General features: G+C 39.8%; 1 protein-coding gene across 1 annotated transcript; it reads right to left on the bottom strand.

Annotated features, from left to right (window-relative positions):
• Window positions 1-2,039: 2,039 nt before the first annotated feature.
• Window positions 2,040-26,365, bottom strand: ALG14 (ALG14 UDP-N-acetylglucosaminyltransferase subunit). The gene is made up of 4 exons (XM_074152488.1): window positions 26,222-26,365; window positions 22,961-23,112; window positions 17,956-18,078; window positions 2,040-2,422 (listed from the first exon to the last, which is right to left on the bottom strand). The coding sequence occupies exons 1-4, from the start codon at window positions 26,343-26,345 to the stop codon at window positions 2,192-2,194; spliced, it is 630 nt and encodes a 209-aa protein (XP_074008589.1). The 5' UTR covers window positions 26,346-26,365; the 3' UTR covers window positions 2,040-2,191.
• Window positions 26,366-26,647: the final 282 nt, after the last annotated feature.

Here is a 26,647-nt window from a genome sequence, read left to right as displayed (position 1 = left end):
TCCTGCCCTGGGCAGGGCTCTAAGGGAGGAACCAAGCAGCCAGAGATGCTTTTGCTGAGGTATAACTCTAGAGCAGGATGAGGATGGGCTACATTCTGCTCTGCTCTAAGCAGAAGCAGCGTGTGAACTCAGCGCCATTGGAGCCTTGGCTGTGTTTACAGACAGAGGTGGTCCCTCCCAGGCCAGCGGGCTATTCAGGCACGGGATGTGGTGCATGAATGGAAGCATTCATCGCCTTTCTCTTCTTGTGCTTCTCTGCGCCTCAGGGCGTTGATCCTGTGCTGTTGCCCCTTACCCAGAGCAGAGGAAGAGGCTGCCTCTGTCCTTATTCCCCTCTACTCTATTTCCCTTCCAAAACAAAAAGCAAGATTCAAAGCAAGATTCAGCGCAGAGAGCACTAATCTAAAATAAACTACCATTAGCCATAATAAAGTCCAGTGTATCTCCAATTTACCAAACTATCTACAACTGTGCAGAAAGTCCTGATAAGATAGTCCTCACTCCAGTTCAGGGAAAAAAAGCCCTCGCACACGTCAGATTTACTTCAGCCAGGTCATTTTCAAGGACCTGAGTATGTTCTGCACAAAAAGTCCTTTCCACATAATCTTAACCTCTTAACTGCTTTTTAATGTCAGACATAACGTAGGTTAAAAAACCACAAAACCCCTCTGTTCTGAACTCACATGTGACCACATCAAGGGGCTCTACTTATGCCGAGGATTAGTAAGCCTGTCGGACAGGTTATAACGCCTGGTTTCCCCACAGGGCCTCGCAACATCATGACAGTAATTTTCTGCCTAATGTTTTCTGACTATTTCTAATGACTTTCTAGTCATTATGTTTTCTGACTATTTCTAATGACGTTTCCTAGCAGCAGGAACCGCTGTTTCTGTTCAGCTAAATTCCACCCCCCCACTCCCTACCAGAATAGCTGCTGCAACGTTTTGCCACCCAACCCCGAGGAAAAGGCTTCCGAGAGCGAGTCTCCTCCTGCAGCAGCGTGAGGAGCTGCTGCTGGCTTCACCAGAGTCAGGCTGCCCAGTCTGTAGAGTGTTTTCACTTTTCTTTGAGCTTTCTTCTTTGTATATGTTTCTGTAGCCAGACACATAGCTCTGTGTGTGTACAGATGACAGATGTGTTTATATTGCTTTATAGGTGGAAGAGTGTGTAGAATTACGTTTTGCCAGATGAATGTGAAATGCTAAAGTAGACTTTCACACACTTAGCTCCAACAAAATACCTTTTAAAAGTTGTTCCAATGTATAGAATATCATTTTCCATGACAAAATCTTGTGTGTACTGTACTGCTGAAAGTAAGGTGCTTAAAATGAGAAAACAGGATATACTGAGAGTCAAATTCACTGTATCAGGAAAAGAGGGGGAAACTCTGTTCTTTCCCCTATTACTGATAGTAACATTTTTTTTTTTTCCTTTTCTATATTTTAGAGCCTGAACCAGTTCAATTTTCCCAAGTGACAGTTCGCTCTCCATGATGTAAACCGGCTAAGGATTTTTGCACATAACCTTTGAAGAAAGTACTTCTTAAATCTTTAAGTACTGTGCCTGTAGCATGACACTTGTCACCTTTTTATTTATCTTAAGAAGTGAGCAACAATTTTCAAAAGGCGCACTACAGATTATAAGGACAGCTTTGACAAGCCCAGAGGAAAAATGATACTGGTTTAATGCTTTGGGGGTTTTGGAAGACTGTAGAGTACAAACTGTCATGAAGCCAACTTAATATAACTGTTTCCTTTATACTCTAAGGATTCACAGGGGACTTCACTGCTAGCATACAGGAAATAAAGTCTGTTGTGCCAGAACAAGACTTTGTTTCTTACATATTAGAAAACTACACAAAGTTTCCTTACAGGAAATGTTACAATTCATACAAATTCCCATATTATTTGTAGACAAAAATTGCCATTCACATAGCAGGAAAACTAGATGAAAACAGAGACAGCATAGCCTTAAGGCCGTTATGGGGTATCGGTGAACAGACCTACATGATGGCAATAAATACAACTACACAAAAATGTACTTAAATATAGAGATATCTTTATTATTGTCTCATTTTCCAGTACCAGCCTGACTTCTTAACAGGAACCCTTGAAAATAAATTGCTACATGAATGCATTTCTTCATTGAGGAGCTTGCAGAGTTTATTTTAGGTAAAGCCTGTCTTCTGTTGTTACACTATTCGACCAAGAAATACTGACTTGGGATATTTTTCCTTTAGATTAGGCCACTGAACAATGAAGTAATCTGAAAAGTAGTAAAGAATCTTTCCAGACAGGGATAAAGTTTCCACGCGGCAGATGCTCTCTACATACACAATGATTGCTCTCTTTATTCCTAGAAGTCCAAGAAGAAGAGCAGATATACAGACAGGAACACATGTTCCTGGTCCGTTGCACAATATCTGAAAGAGATGAAACATTTTGCAAAAGTAAAACATGAGTTTTTTCATACAGTAAAGAATTAAAAACATGCATATTCATATAATGTTACATATACAGGAAAAAATACTTCCAAAGATATTTTAAAAAACAGAAGAGGCAAGTGAATATGAAATAAAAGGGGGGGGGGAGGAGAATAAGTAAAATAAAAGACATTATTTCAAAGTAGCTGCCAAAAAAGATGATCTTTCTTTACATGTCAAGGAGGAGAAAAAGAGCTCTGAGATGGCACGTTAATTTCTATGAAGGAAGCAGAATTCCTTGACTCGTGGGTGTATAACTAAAACAGCTTCCACACTCAGTCACAGCTTTGCATTGTATTAATCATGAGATTTGTGCACAGATTAAGGCATAATAAGGCCAAAGAAGTTTAGTTAGGATTACTAAACCTGGGATCCAGTTATAAACGGCTTGAAATTTGGCTTAAGTCAGCAAAACACTTAAGAGTTCAGCAAAAATGTGCTGATGAATTAGGACCTTCATCAGAATCTACTAGCTGATATGCATGACTGGATTTTTTTTTTTTCTTTTAATAAACACAGTACATAGAAACAAGCATCCATAAGGAAGGTGTTTTGGTAAATACATGTCATGTCCTTGTAACGAGGATCTCAAATTCACTTATAAATGTTAACAGTAAAAGAAAGTGGCCTTTTAACTTCAGACATTGATAAACTGAAAAACAGATTGCTTAAAACAAAAAGGTTTAAACCAGGGTATATGAGGCACTCTGCTTGGGTATCAAAATTGATTTCAGGCAAGGAATTTCTTACTAAATTTAACTACTACCATGTAATCAGCACTTCTCTGCACAGCTGGGGGTTATGTGGAAATAAAGAGTTCTTTTATAAAATCGTGGCCCTATATCCTATGAACTCACATTTTTTTGTTCCAAGCTCACCACCTTGAGAAAGATATTACATTCATGGGGAAAAAATAATAATCAGTTTCTGTTTCAGGGCTGTAGCACACATTTCAGAGTGTTTCCTTCCCTGCTTCATGTCAAGATCTCACTGATAAACTGGCTCACAGCACCTTGCCTCAGTTAACAGCAGCAGCTTTGGTGCTACTGAGTTCCAAACTTTCTCACCTATACTTTCCTTTGCTTTTAAGATGTCTCCAGAAAACTAGCTTGGGGATGTGATGACCATAATGCAGTGTTTTCTTATGAATCAACAGAACGTACTACTGTATGCAAAATTATTCTGATTTTATTGTTGATCTTAACTGTACTATTTATTCATGCAAGACTTGCTGACATTTTCTGAGAGTCCCTTACAAGCAACACCCATATACTGTTTTAAACTTGAAATTTTATGGTATCAATAGCCACAAATACTTGGATAAGAAAATTGCAACAGTGTAATTCTTTTATATTAGCAATTACACAGCTATGAAGCAAAGAGGCTCATGAGAGTAATATACCAGGGCTTCAAATCTCCTCCTCAACCCGATTTCAAGTATAGGACTGACTTCATGCTGAGACTTTAAAACCTACTCTACAATCTGCTGAGAATGAAAATGTGTTTTTTATACATTTGCCTTGGCAAAGAAGATCATAACCAACCACACACGCTGCCTTTTAGCATTTCAAAGAAACCCTTCTGTACCTGTGAACTAAACCGTGCATTTTGCCCTATTTCTTGATAAGTTTGATTAATTTGCATTGATGTTGATTCTGGTACATGGCTACTGATATCTAAATTTAAAGCATGCTTAGGTATCTCTATTTGTAATAACATTTGTTGCTGTAGTGTAAACTCAGCTATAGGCAACAACCTGGACTGTTCTCCTGTGTTTGCAGGCAAAACCCACCAGGGTCCCTGCTACAGCATCTGTTCTGTTTCAGACAAGTGCACGAGAAGCACCAAAACAGTCCAAAAAATTATTTACTACTTTTTCTTGTAAGTTGAATATGCAGTGACTGACTACTGATTTCAGATTCAAAATTTGGCTTTAAGTGGACAGATGAAAATATGCACCACTGCCAAATGGGGACTCCATTTTCCCTTTCCTTGAGCAGAACTACCTGGAGTACATTGTCTCATCTTCATTGCTCCCCGAGCTCTTTTTCTGTTAGTGTATAGTCCTCTCCCCTGTCCTTCACTTGGTGTTTTCCACTTTGATCCTTCTCTGTACTCTACCCAGCCGTCTGAGGTGTCTCCCACCCATTCTCTGTTCCCTGGTTTTCTTTGAGTTCTCTGGTATTCGTCTCCTTCTGCATCCCTATTCCCAGGTGTCCTTCCACCTGTCTTCCTTCTGGACTCCTGCTGGCTTGGCACTTTCAGCCTCCATCTGCTGTGAAAGCTCAACGCAGCTGGCTAAAGCAAGGAGAGAGTTTCACATCGGTCCCTTACATTCCACATTCTGACACAAAAAAATACCAGTCGCAGATATGATTGAGGTCAGGTAGACATCCTAACATTCTCCTGAATTGAGAATGGTAGAACAGGTTTTATAAAAAGCTGGATTATTACAATCATGGTCTCTATCAAGCTACTGTGCCATACACTTCAACCTACTTTCCCCCTTTATTAAACTTGGTTAGAAGCTTCAGTCTTTTTGCTATTTGGTATTCTTGTGTCTAGATGCCCACACAAAGACAAATGCTAGAATGAATTCCAAAGTAAGTGTACTTACAAAAGAACACATAATGAAATAATAGTAAGTAGGCCTATTTGTGAATCTATATGTAGCTCTAAAGATCCCACTGAGTTGCTGTTATTACTTTGCTGAGGTGCAAAACAGAAAAGGAATAATCAAAATTAAAAAAATAAAAGAATACCTTTACTATATCCAGGTTTTGATACAATGCACTCAATTTATACCTTCTACCGACTGTTTATAACTTGTAAGCTGCTTCTCGGATGCTCTTTAATTCATGGAAAAGAACTTGCATGAGGGAAAAAGGATCAGGAAAATTATGGGCTAGGCATCTCTAAAAAAACATGATCTGATGATAACTCATGTCCTCTGCTCTTTCCCCTTCCTCACATACTGGTTCAAACAAGACAAAGTGGATGTGGCTCTATAGGATCTCTGTAGGCAAAAAGCCCACAAAACACTCTGACTATGGATGTTCCTATTCTAACATGCTTGGGTTTAGGAATTGTCCCCTGAAAGAGACTCTGGTATAAACCTGCTGAAGCCAACAGACAGACAGATCCCTATCTGAATTTGGGGTTGTGATCTGTAAGTCAGAACCATTAATCAACCTTTCTGACCATTAAAAATTAACCTTAAGTTAACCTTCAGTGCGTGTCTAGAGGCATGTCATACCTAGAACTGGTGCAGTTGCTCACGTGTTGGAGTGACAATTCCCCTCCAAAAATCTGGTCTGACCAGTCCTACTTACTCCCTCTCACACTGTCAGCAAGAAAAGAGACCAGTGTCTCTGCTGCTTGGCATCTAACATCATACACTCATCCAGGGATATAACAGGGGAAACTTCTAAGAAAACAAGTGTGCACATTATGGAGAAGAGGAACTTTTGTGAAATCTGTAAGCTAGAAATGCTCCTGTTCAGCTTCCGCCAGTATACGAAATTTTTGATGATGGAAAGGAACCGAATCATCTACAGCCTTCCTTAAACTTGTAAGAGAAGGTGAGCTGTCCTACTAGTGAATTTCAAAATACCATTCAACAGTAAATTTTAGAGAAAGATTGATGTCTTCCACCTTGAAAAGACCAAGGCTTTTGTTTCCCCCCTCCAGTAGAACACAAGTATCTCTCAGGAAATCCACTGGCAATCGTTAGTGTGCTGTGGAGAAGAAGCAGGCATCTATTGGGCAAGAAAGGACCAGGGCCTCTACAAGGTCAACTGGCTATTCAGGGTAAGTGTTTCCCAATACCTATTTACTTTAGCTACAAGGCTGCCTGTAGAATATTTGCATTGCACGCCTGTCTCCGAAGATCTCTAGTTTACTTAGTTCAGCCTTCCTCGGTGAGGCAGCAGAAAGGGGAAAAGAAGGGGCCAAAGACAATTTTTCTGTCACCCTTGTGGCCTCTCGAGCCGCAACTGCCCAAGGACTTTCCTGGTCACTGGGCTATCTGACTTTGCTGCCAACAAGCTGTAAGGGATCATATCAGAAGCCAGTGCTGCAGATGTCTTTGTACCATTTACATTCTCCTCTAATGCAAAGAAATGTCCAGCTAACTGTTAAATTTGCTAACTGGTTGCCTGGCTTCACAGCTAGGCCTATAAACTAAAACCTACATACCAAAATCCCCTACCAATTCAATGTAACCAGACTTTTAAACAGTACAGTAAACTAATCAATCTATATATTAATGGAGGCGTAAAAGTAAAGGATAAGAATACAATGTTTATACTTAGCAACTCTCTCTATAAATCTAATTTCTTATTAATCACTTTCACGTAAAAATGGAATAGTTCTTGCCTTTCTGTTTCAGATATTTTCTACAGCTGTTGAAAGAAAACAAGCTAAGCCAGCAGCCTGGCACTCTGGGAACACTGGCACACAGCACCACTGCTGATAAAAGCCGCTTTGGAGTTGGTGAATGCAGTACTGTAGCAGAGTGACATTTACCAGCTAAGACACTGAAAGCATAGCTCACAGCTTCACTGGGATTAAATGTCAAGTCACTGGTTAAAACAAAAATGAGTAAAGGAGAAAACTTGCAGTTTTTCTCATAAATATGTAAATGTACATTTGCTGTATATCTTTAATGAACAAGTATTTGAGTACTGCTTATGTTCCCAAATTACAAAAATCAATGGGAGGACAACATAAGTCCCTCTAAACTTAGTAGAAAGTGGAAAACTAATGTGAGATTTGCTTTACATAAGAAACTGTCAACACCTGCTGTTCTCCTTAATGATTTTCACAGAGATTGGCCTTTGCCACCTGGACAAGAGCAGAAAAAACTGCCCAGCTTTCTGGGGCTGGGCAGGCTCATGGTGTGGGAGTATTGACTGTTAGTGCAAGGTGATGGGCACATGTGAACTGAAGACTATGTTGCTCGTCAGCTATGGGGCTGCCTCCTGGAGTATATTTAGGACATCGCTCAGGCCTCCTTAGTCCTCGTAATGCTGTCTTTCTCACAGTGTTAAACAACTGAAGATAAGAATAAGAGAATGGATGGTGGTGATAGAGATCTACTAGAAGAGGCAAAGGCGAGTGGAGTGATACAAAACTGATCCAAGCTGCTTTAACTGCATGATCTTTGTATATTTATGCAAGTAAACAGATCTACTTTTTTTAACAATGTAGGAAAAAAACCCCACAAATAAGCATTTTCTGCTTCTTAGCAACAAGCGTGGGCCTAAAAGCAGTAATTGATTAACAATTTTATTTTGTTTGTGTTTTTGATGGACTGCTAAAACTCAGCTTTTCAATGGCTATTTAACATTTGGGAACAAAAAGTATCTGTTCAGCCTGCTAAGATTTGAAAGTGCAGAAGATATCTCAGGTTTGTCAGAAAAGGCAAGGAAATTTGAATAGCTGTTCCTGATATTTTAAGGAAGGCAAGGGAAAAGGAAAAGGAAAGGCAATTTAAAAAAAAAAAAAAAGCATGGAAGGGAGAGGAAGTGGGAAACCAATTTGAATTACAATTGAAAAGAAGATGGCACAGAGGAGTTTTAAAACATGACTGTACTGCTGTACTCTCATAGAAAAGACTTAAGAGCAAAGGTTGCCTGTTTGCAAATAAGGCTTCATTTAAAAACAAAAAAACCCAAAACAAATCCCTTAAATTCCTCTATCAAGAAAAAGGAGGAGCATAAACCAATCTCACTCAGCTCAGATCTACAGATCTGACAAAACTTCTCAGCCAAAGCTATTTTCCGCAGAAAGTTGCCCAATTTGGACTAATTTGACGAGTTTCCACCTTGGTAGGCAAAGTGAATTTTGGCATTGGAATTAGTTTTCAAAGGTCAGCAAGGAAATGCATCGATTAGAGAAAGCAGCTAAAGGGACTGCAATTATATATTTTGATTTCCATCACATGCTCTTAGTTGACGGCAGACACTCAAATGTTGTGTGTTGGTAGCTGGACTTACATAACAAAAAAAAAAAAAAAAATGAAGTGCCACAGCAAATTACAATACATGGAAACATTACAAAAATCGGCTTTAAGAAATTCTAGAAACAATGGCAGACAAAAATAATAAACCTTTCACAAAGGTAGAAGAAGTAATAATAAACCCAACTGAATAACATACAACTATAGAAAACTAACTGGCAGAAGACACTGCCTTGACACAAAGAAAGCCTCCTTCATGAAAGTACAAACCTGACTGTAGAATAACCTGAAGGACCTTTCAGAAATAAAGGAAATGGAGCAGAGAATGCTTCCAGTGACAGGAAAACTGAACAGTCACTTTTAGTGAAAGCAGAGTAGAGCTCCTTGGACACTGAAAAGTAGTAAGAAAGCTAATAGAAAAACCATAATAAGATACTCATTTTTATGTCAGGGCTAGTTTTGGACTTCTGTACTCATCAGATAGGAGCTAGGGGTTTTGACATTTCAGGATTTTATTGCCTTTTATGATATGGGAGTAATAACAAATGGTTTTGTTTGTGTTCTTTGTTTTGCGGGGGGGCGGTTGGTTGTTTCTGTGGCAGAAGAGAGAATCTGAAATGAATTCATTTGTGTTCTGCTATGTAAATTACAGCATCTTATGAGCTCATCAGTGCTTGTTTGTTTTCAGTATTATCTTACTCTTCTGAACACTTCACACTAATGCCCTGTAAGGTGAAGTATCCAGCTGAACACTTTTTTCCTTCACCTACAGAAGTACTGAGTGCTACCCACAAAGACAGCCATGATCTGCCCTCTCGGTCCCAGCTGTTCCTGTTTCCTGCCCCGTGATTCCCAAGGGCCTGCTTCAGCTGACTGACTGCTCTGTGTGTCCTGAACATCCCCTAAGTCTCTGGGAAATACAACTGCAAGCATTACAGCCCCTCCAGTTGTGGGACCAACTCTCTTAACATTGGAGATGCTTTAACTGTACAATTAGACTAATAAAAGCATCAGTGAACAAATATCCCAATGTTTAATTGTAAATATATTTACCTTAGAAACTCGTGAACAAGACTCAAGCCTGGAGAGTCAAGAAACCAGGGTTGTACTCTTAGCTCTGCTGTGGACTTGCCACAGGATTTGGGGCACAGCACTTACTTTCTCTCATGTCAGCATTTTTTACTTTCAGGCCAGGAAAACAATAATTTACTCCTCACAGAGGATGCATCATGATTCTTGTATATCCTTCTCAGTGAAGATCTCCAGGTATGGAGAGTATTGTTTTTATTAGCATGCATTTTGATTCAGTAGCGTACTCTGAGAATAAGATAAAATGTATGTACATGCTATTTTCTTATGAATAGAATTGGAATTTTTTAATATGTTCAGATATAGCAAGCCATAGCCATTAAGAATCAAGTTCTGCTAGTAACCCTGATGAGGACTTAAGCCTGGATGGCAGAGGAAAACTTGTTACTTTTTTCATAAATAAGTAACTGTAAAAGGTTTCCAGAGATACATTGTTCATCTACAGGGTAATGCAGTTATGATAGAAATAAGATCCCTTCTAGGGAATATAAATCTATTTGGTAATCAGAAAAACAAGAGAAATCTGAGAATTTAAGAGAGAAAGGGATTTCTCTTTAGCTCAAATACTTAACCATGTGAGAGGGAGTGTCCTCGTTAAAGCTTTTGCTAGTCTAGCTCTTTAGCATGTCTGAGAATTCAAGTTTTGAACCTCGAGGAAAACTAGCTTAGAATTTTTAATATGTTTTTAAGGTTTAAAAAAAAAAAAGGCAGGAACATTTTCTAACAGTTCCTTGTTATTGCTATTGGTGGGGAGAAAGAAGAATTTCAGGTTCTGTTTGAACAATATAAAGGTCACTAAACTACCTACTGGCTTATTCTTTTTGAATAGTGAAGATCTTATCCATTTCACTTCCCTCCACAACCAGTACATAAAACCAGCTAAAACTTCACACCCTATTCACTGTTTGAACTTACCTGTGGAATGCAGGCTAGGACAAAAAAAATCTAGATGTGTAGCCTGATGTAAATCAGGCAATTAAGGTAGAATTGAATTATACCTGGGTACACTTTCATCTTCTACTGTCTATATCCCTTGAATCATCAGGGGTGCAAAAAGATAGTTACAGTGTTCTTTAGCAACAGCTTGTGTTCAGGCTGGTCAGCAGCTACAGCTTGTAGCATTGCCATGAAAAACTTTCTAGTTGACTTCTGTGTATCTTGTTGGTACGGTTCCGGTTGTTACCATCATACAATACACACAGTAGGTGAGGTGCTCTTCAAAACAAGCAGAGACATGTGTGGTCCTACAGGCAGATTAACTAACTAGAATAAATAAGATCAGTGAATGCCAGAACAGGAGAGAAGTGGAAGAGCAAGGGCTTAAATTAGCACACTGTGCAGTTGGGTTTCTAATGTGCACCACTTCTTTTTTTTTACTTTTTTTTTTCCTGAGTATTATTTTCATCATAGAATGAAATATATTGGGAAGCATCACCAACTCCCTCATTTCCCCAGCTCTCACTTTATAAAAGCTTGAGGTGATGGAGACGGAAATCCTACCTAGTGGATTTTTCTATGGGAGAAAAGGAGACCTTCCACAAAACCACTAGGAACTGGATTTAACAGCAGGATTTAATAGTAACAGCACTGACCACTGTCACTTCTGCCTCCTAGGCACTTAGTGACCCTACCCCCAATTACCAGCCCAGTGTCCTCAGGGGCAAGAGACAAAGGAAGGGGCCCAGCTGGTGTGATTTGGATCAGCATCCACATGCAAAGCAGTGAGGGAAGCTCCTAGTTTCTAAGTCTCAGCAGAACTCTAGAGTTCATAGCTCAGGCTATGCATGTGGCTATTTGACACTGCAAAGACTTAAACAGCTCAGGTCTGTTTCTGGGTATGCCTAGAGGCTTTACTGGTGAAAAGAAAGATAACTGGGGTCGTTAAGAGCCTCAGAAGTTAGGCAACACATTAGTGAGGAAAGTTCGAGAATCTAGATCTGGATGCATAAAGAAACATGCAAGTTTGTGGTGGGTTTTTTTTGTTGTTGTTGTGGGGTTTTTTTTTTGTTTTTTTTTTTTTTTTTTTAATGAAGCTAACCTTAGGCACTCTACTTAACTGCCGCTGTATTTCAGGTGAAAGGTGGCAGGTCTGCCATTGGGATCCAAAGGTCTTTGGAGTGGTAGTGTCCATACAAACATATGATGCTTCTGCAGGTATGTGGAAGCAGAATGGGATATGTGAGCTCAGCATACTCCCCAGGCTAGCTGCCAAATGCAAAATGAGCAACATAGAACCAATCAGTTGACAATAATAATAAATGACAAGTATGAAAGTGGTAATAAAGCTCAAGTTTGTTGGAATGTTAGTGTTGGTTATTAAAACATTAAATTAACACCCAGACTGTCAGTGGGACCAACCAAGCATCATGATCTTTGCCAGAAGTTCGTGTCAAGAAATAGTGGTACCAGTGAGCCTTGTGAGAAACTGTGGGAGATGACAGAAGGTTGATTAAAAAAAAAAACAAGATTACCAAGGCAGATGCAGGCTGGAGAATAAACTAACTCCCTACCTATGATACCATGGAATGGGCGTGTGGTTTATTGCTGCCGATAAATTAGTAGGAAGTAAAGGAAATTTGACTTTGTGTGGCTGAAAAAGTTGGTCATAAAATAATTCAGTAAAAGGCTTTTGCCAAGTAAATGAAATGGTAGTTACCGAACTACATCTGTAGCTACAAACACTAGGTACTAGCTGTCTTTCAGCAAGCTGCTCTTGTTTTAAGCATCGCCTGGGTTGAGTCTGAACCTGATTAAAGTCTCTTGGTCAGAGCACCACGAGAAATACCATCTAACCTTTTAAAGCCTACTTAAAAATAAGCGCTTATCCCATCTCCTGATATCAAAAAGTACTGCTTATTATAGTAGCCTGCTCCTACTCAAAAGGAAAGGAGAAATTAAATCTGAGGACTGTTAACTATAATCATGCATATTACTAACAGTGGCCTAAAATGAGCCTTTAATTGCAAATCTCAATGTGTCTTTTATTAGTCAAGCATTCATTTAACTAGAACTTGAAAGTGGTATTTCAGGTTAGCTAAAACCAATATTTAATATGTATATATACATCTTTGAGGCTACTGCCTAATAACTGCAGTTGGTATAGCAAGAATCTGCATCAAATACCTGCCTGAAATGTCTTCACAAAGCCAAACGTAGAGGTGATAGCAATCTGTATCTGCATACCAGTGGCCTGGCTCAGTGGTCAGATTTAGCGAGAATGTTTACTTGAAACCATGTTTTATAACATACGTGGAAGTGTCACCAGGGTGTTCATTACGTTCATAATGAACGTGATAGCTGATGAGTTAAGACTGATCAGTCTTTAGTTTAAACTCTGCTTAAACCTAAGCTAAGATCTCAGTTGATCTTTACCGCTACTTCTGACCTCCCTCTGAAATGTAGTGTCCACAGGCATGTCTAACTGGCAGTCACAGAAAGAGCAGAGCTACAACCTGGCTTTAAACTCACTGATTTGAACAGCTTTGGATGTCGATCTGTGCTCAGCAGAGGGTAACTCTACATTGTGGCTGCAGGGTACCTGTACACAGCACACAAGGTAGACAAGGGCTGAATAATACTCATATTTTCATTAACACTGAGTAGTTAAACACAAATTTGGATGGTTTAACTTTGTTTTCTTTTTACACTATACTGCTTATATCACTGGTGGTATTAATCCGATGTTCTTTCTCTTGCCTGTTTTGACTGTTTTGATCCTAGAAGAACAATAGTAGATCAGACATACTGTAAAATAAATCTGGTCCAAAAGAATTATAAATAGTGGGGAAAGATTAAGTGCACAAAAGAATGCACCAGATAGTCTTAATACTGCATTATACAAAGTTCGCTTGTTATGAAGTGAATAGAGGAAAAAATGCCACCAGCCAGATTTTGTAGCTTTCCACAAAGTTCTAACAAGAACCGTGATATAAGGGACAATAACTTATTATTTGTCATAGTCATTTGTTAAAATGCTATGAACTTAAGACATTTTGGGCAGGGGACGAAGAATGGAAAATCTTAGCTAAATGAAATAATGATCTCCTTTCATGTAGCTTACTGCGTGAACACTTCTGTAACAACTCTAGAAACTTGTTGTAGTGAATTTAACCAGTTTGGGGACCAGCCGTGTGTGATGAGATATGCAGTCATAAAAGAATTGGTGGACTCCTAGAAGCATAATCAGCCGCGGGGGTTTCGTGCTTCTAGAAAGAAGTTTAAAAAAAAAAAAGGAGAGAGCCACTCAGCTGACAGCTGGTGGGGAGGGAGATGGCAGAGCTTGTTGTACTTGCTGTGCAAATGTAAACTTCTTACTACAGACTTCCCACGGGAAGGAGGCCCTAATGTGGAAGGACTGCCTTCTTTGCCTGATTTAACCCAGGCTTTTCCAAATAGCAGTGATCTGAAAATACCCGTTTATTTCAGGCTCTGCAGGGCACTGAGGCAGTAGGAACTGCTGAGAAGTGTCCCCAGAATAGCAAAAAAAGTCTGGTCCTCGTGGTCCAGGATGCAACTACTGAATGGAGCTTTACACAGCATTTCTGCATATTTCTAGGTGAAATTTAATTACATTAAAGATGAGCAAATTGCTGACCCAATTACATAGCCCATCTATGACTGAAAACAAAGACCGGATGCAATCACTGTATAGCTTTCTGCTGTGTGGTGCACACATATCCTTTGTTTTCAGTTATGCCAGAATGACTGGAACAATCATGACCCAGCCAAAGGGCCAGATCACCTGAAGACCTGGTTTCAGGGTTGGCAAATCGGCCCAGAGACAAGGACAATAGTTCTGTAAGTAACAAGAGAACTGAAGACTGATTTCCTCTGAACTCGTACCTACTGACTGACTCGAGCGTATTATAGGAAGGCTGTAACATTAGTTTATTTATTCCCTCTTGGACACCAAATAATCTATGTAGGATTCGGTAAGTTTCTCTATCTTTGGGAAAAATCTCTGTGCAGCTTGTCTAATTTTCTATAACTGTCTAAGAAGGATTTGCATCTTTCCCTAGTCGGTTGATCTTCTAACATATTATTCTGGTTTTACGTTTCTTCTCAGCCTTTCTTCCAGTGAAGGCAATAAAAGTCCCTCTTCTCTGACTAGCTGCCTGTTTTCATGGTAGGAATTTGCAGTCTTTGAGGCCATGACTGCACATTAAATCTGGCTGCAACTGATGAATGATTTTAAAAGCTTTTCTGGGGGCAGGAAGGTGTAGGCCATGTGCTAACACAAGCCTTGCTTTCCTGGAATTTTATGCCTCTGCATAGGAAGCCTATCTAAGGTTGACATGTTCTAAAAACAGCCCAGCATAGATGCATCTGCAAAACACTCCGACACCTATATTTCTATAATTCTTGGCTACAGGAACACAAAGCCGATCATCACTTCTGACATCTTAATTTTGTTATTTGGTTTAGTATCTCTAAAGGGACTTAACTTTGCAGAGCACAGATGTTCATAACTCAGAAATGGGCCTCTTGAAGATGATCTCAAACTGAGCAACTAAGCTAACTTTAAATTTCTTAAACTCTCTGGGGGCCCATTTCAAGTCTGGGTCAAGTCCTACAAGACAGCAAAGGTCTCCTGGAAGCTGTTCAGTTCTTTCTGAACTTGTTATCTTGAAGAAGGGTTAGATGGAACTGCTTTCTCATGCAAAGTAAACTAAGAAGCTTTGCCAGAAGATCAGTGTGAGATACAAAGAGGACACAGTGCTCATGTAAATAAGCACATATAGAGTAACTCCTGTGCAGGTTTGTTGTTTCCCCTTTACAGCTACTTTAGCTCCACAGATATGCTAGTTATGCCAGCCTAAGCCTATCTGCTCCAAATGTTGCTTTTGTGCACCTAATGGTATCAGGCTCCTGTTGCAGTACTTCTCTCATCCTGCATTCCTTGAAAACTGCAGCTGCAACATTTCTGCTTTTCTCTAGCTTTTGGGTGTCTGGAGAAGACTTCAGTCATCCCTTCCAACATGCACACACTCGTGACAAGCCTAAAAGCCAGTGTAAGGGTTTGGGGATCACTCAAACATACAAATGACTTGAAAGCAATTCAAAGTTGTCTCTCCCTCCTGCAGTTAAACAAGAACAGTTGCCTAGATTGAAAACGGACAGTACCCGTAAGCTCCACTGTTTAAAAATATGAAGCTCTCAGCATGATGTAATACTGTGTTTGTTTCTAACTTGGGTGTTGATTTCCATGCCAAAAGTTATAGATGAGTCCTGTAAATGCTAGCATTTGTCCCACCCTTTCTAGCTCTTTAAACTACTAAGCATTGCATTTTCCCAAGAGTAGCGGTAGTTGCAATTTACCACCAGCATTTTCTTCTAAAGACAATTAAATATTATCGGTTGCTTCACATACCACACAGAATCTTTTCACTGGCAGTGAGGCATTTTAATCCTGGAATCGCTCTGCTTTGACAAGTGTTTTAAAATCTTTACAGCTCTCTGATTTATTACATTTTACAGAATTCTTAAACTAAGATACATACAAGTAGTAGTATGCAAGCAGCTTTCAAGTGGTGTCAGACTTGGCATAACACAGAGATGCTTCTGCCAGTGGCAGTACCAGCTGCTTTTGTGGTTGATGATGGTACCTGGCAAACAAATATTTGGCCACACCCTCCCCTCCAGCCCTTCTCTAATCATGGGTAAGGAATCTTCAGATGGTGTTTTGAGATGGTGGTTCCCTTAAATGCTACAAAGGATTAAAGGCCTTGCTAAAATGTATTCTTAATTTTACAAGGACAAGTGTTTTTCAAATGCATTAGGCTTTTGAAAGTTTATCACAGTACATAATTTGTAATAATTCTACGTGTAAATGCCACTGTCGCTTTAAATTTCTCTTGTAAACAGAGAACCCTTGGAATTAGATTAGTAACTTCCTGCTCTATGATGTGTCCTGTTGATGCTTTTGGTAATATATTAAGCTACACACTGAGATTTTCCAGTTAATTTCTTTTGCAATAAGAAGTAAAAAAAGTATATACATTAAATGAAACCAGTGGTGTAGCAAAGTGATTCCTAAATACTTGTTACTCACCTTTGCTGTAAGGTGTCTGTCTCATGTAAACATCCCTTTACTGTTTTCCCCACCAAATTAAAATCACTGTAAAAAGAATAGCATGCCATCTCCTCTTCCCTCCCAACAGTTTTCAGAATGGGTTTGAAAAACAAGAACTGCAAAAAGCTACTTCTGCTGTTCTGCACGCTGAACTGCTCTGAAAACTCCAGCGAACAAGTAGCTTTTGATCTGATAGGAACTGACCAGTACTATTAAAGCCAATGAGATCACATTATTCACAGCAGCTTCTCTAAACATTCAAACTACCACAAATATATACAAGCCTCTTCAGAATTAGCCATCCAGTTAACAGTGAGAGCTAAAATAAGTCTGCTTAGAAACATCCTCTGTGGGTGTATATATTCTGCTACTAAATTATGAAAAATGTCTTGTAACTGCACAAGTTTTTACCGGTTTCATTAAAATATTTAAACCACCATAAATTACTAATTTGAAATTCTGCTAAAATAATGCTTTTTTAAAAAAAAAACAACCTCAAGTTTGGATAAGTGACTCCTTAAGTTGACAACTGCTCTAGCAAAAAGCCAGCTTTAACCAAAATTTCTCTTAAAGGATTCCAGGGCTTAAATCTGGCAGTCCAGTGCCCTACCTCTCGAGTCCTGCATTAATATAAAACTTTTGAATATCCCTATTTTAGTTCTATAACCTGGCAACCCTGAATGCTTCTGATTTGATTGTGTGGACTGGTTTAAAATAAATGTTGTAATAAGCGTGAGAGCGCAGTTTTGTGAATGGCTTGGAAAAGTTACTAAAGTGCCGAGGAGTTGCCGCTTCAGCAGTGATGTTTTTTGTCATTCAATGAGATAATTAATGTCAGTCAGCCAAAGACTAAATAAATATGCATGTAGCTGAAAAGTCCATGTAAGCAGAAGAACTGAATCTGTATATATTTCTGCTGGTCTGAACCTGCCTGTTCCAGACTGGTCATACTGTTTCAGGAGCAAGACCAGCCAACAGGATAACCAGGCTTTCAGGCACAGTTTGTGTTGTTGCAATCCCGAAGAGATATTATCAAGAACCTGCAACCTTGTTTGTGCTAGCTCTACCAGCATTAACAAGGGAGTGACACGCTCTCTGATGTTACCTGCAAACTTTGAGAGGGAAAGCTGGTATTTGTTACTCTAATTCACAAGCAGTGCAACCCATTCTCTCGTTGTTGCTGTATTGATGCTACATCTCTTTTAGCTTCAATTTTACATTCAAAATACTTTCCCTGTGAACTGTAAATCTAAACATATATATGAGGTAGTCTGTCATGTCTTGATATTCCAAATGCTTTTATAATGCAAATTAGCGAGTTCTCAATAAATTAAAATTTATTTTACCTACCAAATCTGGTTTCAGTTTGTAGGTCAAAGGAAGGGAGTAAAGCATGGAGTACAGGGTAGTTACCACAGAGGAGGTCCAAGATTGTCTAACCTCACGGCTTCTGGGAATGCGATCAAGGGTGAACTGCAAGAGAGGATGATAAGCTGAACTGTTATATTTCTAAGAACGTTGGTGCTCTTTCTATAGAGTTATTAGATCTGTCTGTGCCAACTTTTTTAATTTTTTTTTTTAAATCTAGTTTTGAAATGTTTGGGTATGAAACATTTTCTTAGATCCCTTATTCAGTGTCAGGCTTACAGCACTTGGCAATAAAGTAAAATGAAATACTAGAACTATATATCTATTTTTTAATCTCTTCTAATGTTACTTTAAAATATTTCTAAGTTAATAAACAACTCAGCTGGAGCAGCTTCACCGGCAGTATGTTAACGTAGTGCCCCACCTCGTGGTCGCCAAGACAAAAGTCTAGGTCTGATCAGATACAACCCAAACACAGTGACTCTTCTGTCTCTTGCCTGTTTAAATACTTCGTGGATTTACACTGTAGAAAATGTAACAACTTTTCTCAGTCAGTGTCCAGTGTGTACTATTAAAAATGTAACAGCAAATACCACTATCCTTTAAGTTAGTACTCAATGAGTATTCAAAAGATATGCAAGATGCATACTCAAAATGCAAAATATTTGTATAAAGAAACAGGAAAGAATATTTTATCATTAAATAAAAGTTTAAGAAATAATTTTCTTTGTTCTTTCTCTAGGAAAAAGTAGAGATTATTCACTGTTTGCTAAAGGTATCAAATTAATAAAACTCAGATTTTTTTCTGCTTGTCTCAGAACTGTAAGCAGTTAACAGTAGTTAGGCTTCCTGCACTCTTCACAGATAGCTTTTATCTTAACGTGAAGCAACTAAACCCAAGAACTATCGCTACATCAGAAGGCAGTCCTGATGCCAATGAAATTTTTGACTGTTTAAATGAAAGACAAATATAATGGCTGCAGTGGACTGTTCATTGGTGTTGATACTGTTTAGATCTGGATAATGGTCACTATCTTGCTTCATATGGGACACCAGATCATTGCTACTCTGGCAGAACTCATACTGGGAGTGAGAGACTCTAAGTATCATTATAAATACTGAAAATCACCCAGTTACTTCAAATATACCATTGCTAATTGTCATAGCCTAGCCCTGGTGATTCCCTGTGACCAGGAAAGATTATGTTGCAAATAGCTGTACAGCAAATACAAACTACAAATCAATCTTGAATAGCAATAACTGGGTCTTTTTTTAATATATAAGATGGAAAGAATAAAAAACCCAGCCCACTAACAAATGTAGCATATAAAGTTAATTTTCTTGACTGAAATTATCCTGTTTCATTGTGATAAGATTCTTTAATTGCAGTGAAGCTGGCAGGCACTAACTGATGTTACAAACTAGTTGTTTTATGTTTTATTTGCAGGTGTTGAAACTCTGATTGCATTAGTCTGACAACAGAATATGGAAAAATAAATATGCCCTCTGCTCCCCATTCAGCAGGATTCTGGTTATCACTATCTCTCTATTTCTTAAAGCTTTGGAAGAGATCAGGTGATAAAAAGAAATTCCGTAAGTGGAGTTTAGACCCTTGCATAGCACTCAGTCCTGCAAGAAATATGTGTAAAGTAGTTTTAGGCAGATTGGGTTTTAGTGGAACTATTTAGGATGTTCCCATCACCATAAGAATGGTGTTAAACAATATTTGCCAAAAAAAGGTATGTGATTTTCTTCATCATAAAAACCTGATTTCAGCAAAACTTGGTAAGGACTCTAAACTCCAAAGTAGAAATTTACTCGCAGAATTCAAGTAAAGATCAAACTGATTTTATCTACGCTCTTCAAAAAAAATGCTTGAAACTTTGCACATCGATGCCTATGTCATATGTCAGGACTTCATCCCACATATCAACCAACACTTAAATATTAAGCTGAGAAACAAAACCAGATTTTTGTTTGTTTGTTTAAAAGCCACCGCCAGATGCTTCTGCAATCCCAGCCTTTCATCTGATGGAGTACCATTAGTATTCCAGCCAAAGGTATCCCTTGCATCTTTTGCTGGAAAACTGCCTAGTATATCTGATATTAGAAACAGAAAAATTGCTCCCCTATCTTCTATCGTGTCATATTGTTGTATTTATTCTTTCTTACATCTTTAGAGAAGTCAGAAACCTTTTGTTATTTGTAGACAAATGTTCCAAACTGGCAATTCTGTAATGGTTGACTGGCTATTGCAATTTCAAAACCAGTGATGTAGTCCTTTACCTAGTCAATATTGTTGTTTTGCAACCATGCAATGAAAAGTAAATGGAAAATTGCCACAGCTGTGAATTATTATAATATGCTCAACTGAATATACTGTAATGCTTGTAAAGAAACTACGTTTAAGTAGTTCTTTTTCCTGCTGAGGAACAAGATTTCTTAGCGTATCACCTCTCATGAAACATAAAATGGAAAAGAATATGTGGTCAGATGAGCATTATGTAAAGGTTAGTTAATCTGGTTGCTCATCTCAGACATGACAAGTGGGGGGTATAAGATCCAGTGAAGAATTCATGTTCTTCTGCCAACAAATCTAAGATGTCTTTCTGCTGCTAGAGTAGGTAGGCAGGAGCTGAAGCAGGTTCTCTATACTGACAGCAGAAGGTTCCCTGAGTAACACCTCTGGGGGCATCCACGTAGAATAATTGTGGTTACAGGCTGGGGGTAACAGAGAAGAAAAAAGCAAGTGATAGCAGGACCAGAGACTGGCCATAGGAGGCATTTTGGATTTTTTTTTTTTCCCAAGAGACTTAGTGGGTAAAGGTGCAACATTTTGCTTCTTGTAAGCAAGATGCTCATTCTGGCTTCCTCTCCTTCTCCCTGAATACTGTAGCTTCTAGAACCAGGCTAGACCACAGATCAAAAAGAGAAATTGATTATATTTGTGGTTTTTTACATCAGAATTTGCTAAATGTGTACATTGATTTTTCTCTTAGGTCTTTATTGTAAACTGTCTTCTGTCCAGTCCTTAGTTCTGGAAAAATTTACTTCCTTGAAAAGATGAGGAAGGGAATGACCATGGGTTGAAACATTCAGACTTTTCACTTTCGTTTATTCAAAGCTGCAAGAAGCTGCTAACACATGATTTTTAAATGCTTGATGATCTCCAGCATCCCCACTGCCAAAAAAGATACTATGTGAAAGCACACTCTGGAAGTTAGCAAATATATGTTATAGGCATATGACCTTTATGTTCCAAAATTTATCTTCCATTTTTACTCTAAATATTTTTGCTCAGTGGAAAAAGAATGGCCAAAGGAAAATGAGCATCTGTTATCCAGACAGCAAACTCAGATGCAGCCAAAAATGTTCCTCTGGCTTTCAATGTTGAAGGAAAATATAACTACATGATCTGTTGGATCACCTGGAGATGGTACAAAAGGGAAGCTGCTTAGCAAAAATAAGTGAACTTATATATAAGAAATAAGTGGAAAACTGCATAATCCTTTAATACTTAAAATATGTATTTTTAAGAAACTTAATAATTTAGGGTAGGACAATTTTCAGATAACTGAGTATGACCGTGTGAATGACTAATTGCCGGACAAGATTTCTCTGAACAGGAAATACCACTGGTCACTTTACTAAACTTTCATTCTTGGTGCACAATGAGAGAAGAGACTGCCATGCTCAATTTTAAACTAAGTCATCCCTACTTGATTCAGCAGCTTGTGGTAGGCAAGGAACCTTTTTCTTCCAAGGTGAAAGTGGTGTAAGCAAACTTAAAAATGTCATTGCTAAGTGAGCCTGTTGCTCACCTTAGCAGCAGTTGCTTTACATGAAAAGGGTTTATTCTGCTAATCATTGGTACCGAGTCCTACACTCTGTTGTCCCAGTAGCGCTGCTGAAGACAATGGAAATATCAGAAGTGCACCATATGAAATCAATACCACCTAAATAATTAATTTACTGCATTGTACTACTTGCTTAAAAGGAGTAAGATTTTTGTAGCCAGAACATTCATTTCCATTGTACTTTTTCCAATTTCTAAATAAAAATATAATCTTTCTACTAATTTCACTGGACATCAGATAACACTTTAAGTTACCAGACTCATACTGTTGTCTGTTAATCATATAGCACGCTACCTCAAAGCAAGCAAACATCTGATAAAAAGACAAACAAGATATTTTCATTATTTTTTCATGATTTTTAGTTCAGCATGTGCTCGTCATCAACCAGAAAACTACCTGACATTAATAGGTATTGCATACTTTTAAAACATGTAACTAATGCTTAATTTTAAAATCCAACCAACACAGTCTAGAAACACACAAAAATAACACAATTGCAACTAACATTTTCTTAGAGAAAACATCTAAGATATTATTTCTTTCAAAAAAATACATTATGTCACTGAGCAAAATGCCAAAGTAAAAAATAAAAGAGAAAAACACCCCCCATTTTTCTGCCCCAGTATTTTTATAGCTACAAATAACACTTCAATGGCTAGCTGGTTTATAAAATTAGAAAAGATTTATTTTCAGCATGCTTTTCTTGAGCAAGAGATAGCCTTCTTTGTACAGTAACTTTGAGTACGATTATGTTCCCTCATTGCTTTAAATAGACTAACATGCCAACAGGAGGTAAAGACCATTTTAAGAGAAAGTAAGGAATGTGGTAGTAAAACCGGTAGCAAGAATGGCATTTGCTATTTTTACTTTGGTATACTTAGGTGTATTTACTTTGCATTTTCAGTGTCTCTATAGTACAGCATTAATCAACAGCGTTTATTCAGTTCACTTTTAGAAACATAAAATGTACAGAATGGCACCTTTAGTGCAAGTGATTATCAATATCTAGAAAACCAAAAGCACCTGCTGATCTTAAAAATATCCTTTTAAAGAATCACTTCCAAATTGCCTTGAACTAGGATGTCACGTTAAAATAATTTTATCTTACAAGAGCACATTTAGCAAGTTACCTGGGAACTGGGGAATGTTTCAGCCCTTTTTTGTTCAAAAGAACGTATTTTAGCTTCACTCATCTTATCTGAGTCTGCAAAAATATAATGTCTAGGAGAGTATGACTCCGACAAACAGCTAAGTAACCTCAGGATTTCGGTTGTGTGCCCACCTGTACAAACAAAATAAACTAAAGTTAGTGTATGAAAAATTTTGTAACTTCCAATTTTTTCAGCTGAATCAGTCACTTTCCCTTTTAAAATTTATTGGTACTACTATTATCAGTAACACTCGTCTAATAGCAGAGGACTCAATTAAAGGATGGTTGTGAATGTTTAAGTACCATGAAGACAATTCAGCTCCCACTGAAGTTTTTCAGTTAAGTGGGATTGAACCAGGATCACACAGAAGTACAACATTTGTGCTTAATGTCCTGTACACAATGCAGAAACAATTGGGCAAAGAATCATAGAATAGTTTTGGTTAGAAGGGACCTTTAAAGGTCATCTAGTCCAATCCCCCCTGCAATGACCAGGGACATCTTCAACTAGATCAGGTTGCTCAGAGCTCTGTCCAAGCTGACCTGGAATGTTTCCAGGGATGGGGCATCTACCACCTCTCTGGGCAACCTGCTCCAGTGCTTCACCACCCTCATTGTAAAAAATTTCTTCCTTACATCTAGTCTAAACCTTCCCATTAAAGCCATTACCCCTAGTCCTATTGCAACAGGCCCTGCTAAAAAGTTTGTCCCCATCTTTCTTATAAGCCCCCTTTAAGTACTGAAAGGCCACAATAAGGTATCCCTGGAGCCTTCTCTTCTCCAGGCTGAACAACCCCAACTCTCTCAGCCTGCCTTCATAGGAGAGGTGTTCATCCCTCTGATAATCTTTGTGACCCTCCTCTGGACCCACTCCAACAGGTCGAGGTTTTTCCTGTGCTGAGGGCTCCAGAGCTCCAGAACCTTGCTCTTGGCCTTGTTCAACTTCATTAGGTTCACACAGGCCCACTTCTCAAGACTTTCCAGGTCCCTCTGGATGGCATCCCTTCCCTCAGGAGGGCCAGCCTCACCTCTCAGCTTGATGTTGTCTGCAAGCTTGCCAAGAGTGCACTTTATCCCACTGTCTATGTCATTGATGAAGGTATTGAACAGTACTGGTCCCAGTACAAACCCGAGGGACACCACTTGTCACTATCTCCATCTGGACTTTGAGCCACTCTGGATGCAACCATCCAACCAATTCCTCATCCACCGAACAGTCCACCCATCAAATCCATACCCCTCCAATTCACAGAGAAGGATGTTGTGGGGGGGCATGTTAAAGGCCTTACAGAAGTCCAGACAGATGACATCTGTCGCTGTTCCCTTGTCTACTGATGTAGTTATACTGTAGTCCATGCTCAAAAGCCATACCATGGTGCAACGGTCAAAATTAAGCTGGACAGGATCTGGCTCAGAGCTGCACCATGGAAGCAGCTCTCCCACTGACTCTACCATGTGTTCAGTCCTATGACCTCCAAGAGCATGGACTGCGCTATCCCAGCTCATAATACTGAAATCAAGCAGGCAGCTATTTCACTCTGCAGCTACACCAGCCTAAAAGCTGGGTGCTGACAGAAGAAATAGTCCAGCACCAGCCAAGTACTTTAACCAGTGCCCTTGAACAGGTGTTGACAACCTTCCAACTGCAGGGTCACTTTGTCCAGGTAGCTAAATTGGCACTAAACTGGAGAGAAGGGGAGGGTGTACTTATTGTGTTTTTTGGGAGCAGGGTAAATTCTTTTTGTCAGTGGAGTTTCCTGAACTGAAGTTACAGGAACACCTGTAAGAGTGGAAAAGGAGAGAGGGAAGATTGTGTGCATAAGTAAAATGGAGCTAGCTCACCTTTTATGTGTTGGACTGGAATGGCTTAACATCAAACTGCACCCATAAGTATGTGCATAAGCATTTACTGGATGTGTTACTTTTCACTCTGCTGGAAGTTGCAGACCAAAACAGTAAGCTAAACGTATTCCTATTACCTCCAGTAGTAGCCCAGTGTCATTAGCCTCCCAAGAGACCTTTGCTATGCAAGCCAAGCACTCTTAGCAGGCAAACAACTGACAAGCAGCTAGAGCTACGCTGCTGCATTAGACATGAGAGTTTGACACCTTTCCAGAGAATTTCATGCAGCATTTTTCAAACATTTTTGGAGGGATCATCTCATGAGCAATGGTTTGTTGAAGCTTTCACAAATTTTAATGCAAACATCTGAACATTCACAGAAGAGCAGGAGACTCCTACTTCAAAAAAGTCTCGGAGGACAGGTTTGAACATTATATCAGTCGTAAATGACTTATGAATTATTTAACCTGCTTATGTACAGTGAATGTATTTTTTTTAATATGTACAGACCAGATTCCAAAGGACTGAAAGAAAACAAGCACATTTCCAGCCCTAGAGGAAGTAAAGATGAACTGAAAAATTATGAAATTGCCAGATTGCAGAGAAATCCTGGGATTATTACTCAATTAGTCAGTGCGCAAAAAACACAGGGATACTGAGGTGATGAAATCAAAGTCTGTCTGGATTTGTCAACTACAAATTTTCAAGGTAGTTTAATTTTGGGGGGTAAATTAATTGCCCTGCAACTTTGTGGAGGTAACAAGGAGTAGCAGATGTGTGTGTGTCCCCTTGGTGTGGGGTGGCATATGAGGACAACAGTACTGCCTCTGACAGACCCATGAAAGGCTCTTTTTAAGTAAACCGCAGATACAGGGTTTGGGTAAAATTATTATAATATGTCATGTATGAAAGAGTGTACTGATCTTTGGAAAGCCTTGCCCTGAATCACCATCAATAATTTTCTGTCAGAAGACCAAGCGGCCGCACAGATGTGTCCTGCATCAGCTTTAGCAAATATATTCGTTAACAACTTCGGTGACGCGCATGTGCCATCTAAAGGAAAGGTTTAGAAACCAAAGCGTCAGACATAAATATGGATCAAGTGCCTCAAGGAAAAATGAAGCTTAATGATTACTCAAATCAAGAACGGAAAAACCAAAAACAGGCAAAGACCCGGACCGTGCCGGGGCCGGGAAGAGCCGTGGGCGAGCACCCCGTCGGCGGGCCTCCCCTCAGCCCGTTACTCCCGCGACTACAACTCCCGGCATGCACCAGGGCACGCCGGCAAAGTATTCTACGGCCCTCGCTCCGCACTGCATGCCGGGAGTTGTAGTTCCTGGAGGCCGCCTCCGGCGCACTGCGGAGCTACCCTCTCCCACAGGCGGCAACCCCTACTCACCGGAGCCGGCCACCACCAGGAGCCTGAGGGGAGGTGTCCGCCGGCCGCGGCGCCTCCTCGCCAGGATCGCCAAGGGGACAAGCAGTAAGGGGGGGAGGAGGAGGAGAAGGGCGACAGCCTCCATAGCTCAGCCAGCACCGCCCCGCCGCCCCGCGCAGAAGCGGCCGGTAGCACGTCCCGGCGTACGGCGGCCGGTGTGGCTCAAACCTCCCCGCGTCTCTGGCCGCCGCTCAGGGGCTGTGGTGGCGGCGGGAGGGCGGGCCAGGCCGGCGGTACGAGCCCGAGCCGGCGGGCGCTGAGGGGCCGGCGGCGGGTGGGCCGGGCCGGGCCGGGGGAACAGGCTGTGGGTTGTCCCTGGCGCGGGTGGGCGCAGGGTTGCCCTGGGGTGCGTCATGCGCGTTCGCGGTAATAAAGTGTGAGACGCTT

Source organism: Numenius arquata, chromosome 8 (assembly GCF_964106895.1).
Source record: "Numenius arquata chromosome 8, bNumArq3.hap1.1, whole genome shotgun sequence".
Classification (NCBI taxonomy): Eukaryota; Metazoa; Chordata; class Aves; order Charadriiformes; family Scolopacidae; genus Numenius; species Numenius arquata.
This window is presented reverse-complemented; position numbering and strand designations above follow the sequence as displayed.

Excerpts from the sequence above, each read along its gene's own strand:
- ALG14 (XM_074152488.1), bottom strand. The coding sequence starts at position 26,345 with ATGGAGGCTGTCGCCCTTCTCCTCCTCCTCCCCCCCTTACTGCTTGTC. Across the intron at positions 23,113-26,221 it reads CCTGGTGGTGGCCGGCTCCG|GTGGGCACACAACCGAAATC; the intron begins GTGAGTAGGGGT and ends TTGTTTGTACAG. Across the intron at positions 18,079-22,960 it reads AAACATTCCCCAGTTCCCAG|TTCACCCTTGATCGCATTCC; the intron begins GTAACTTGCTAA and ends CCTCTCTTGCAG.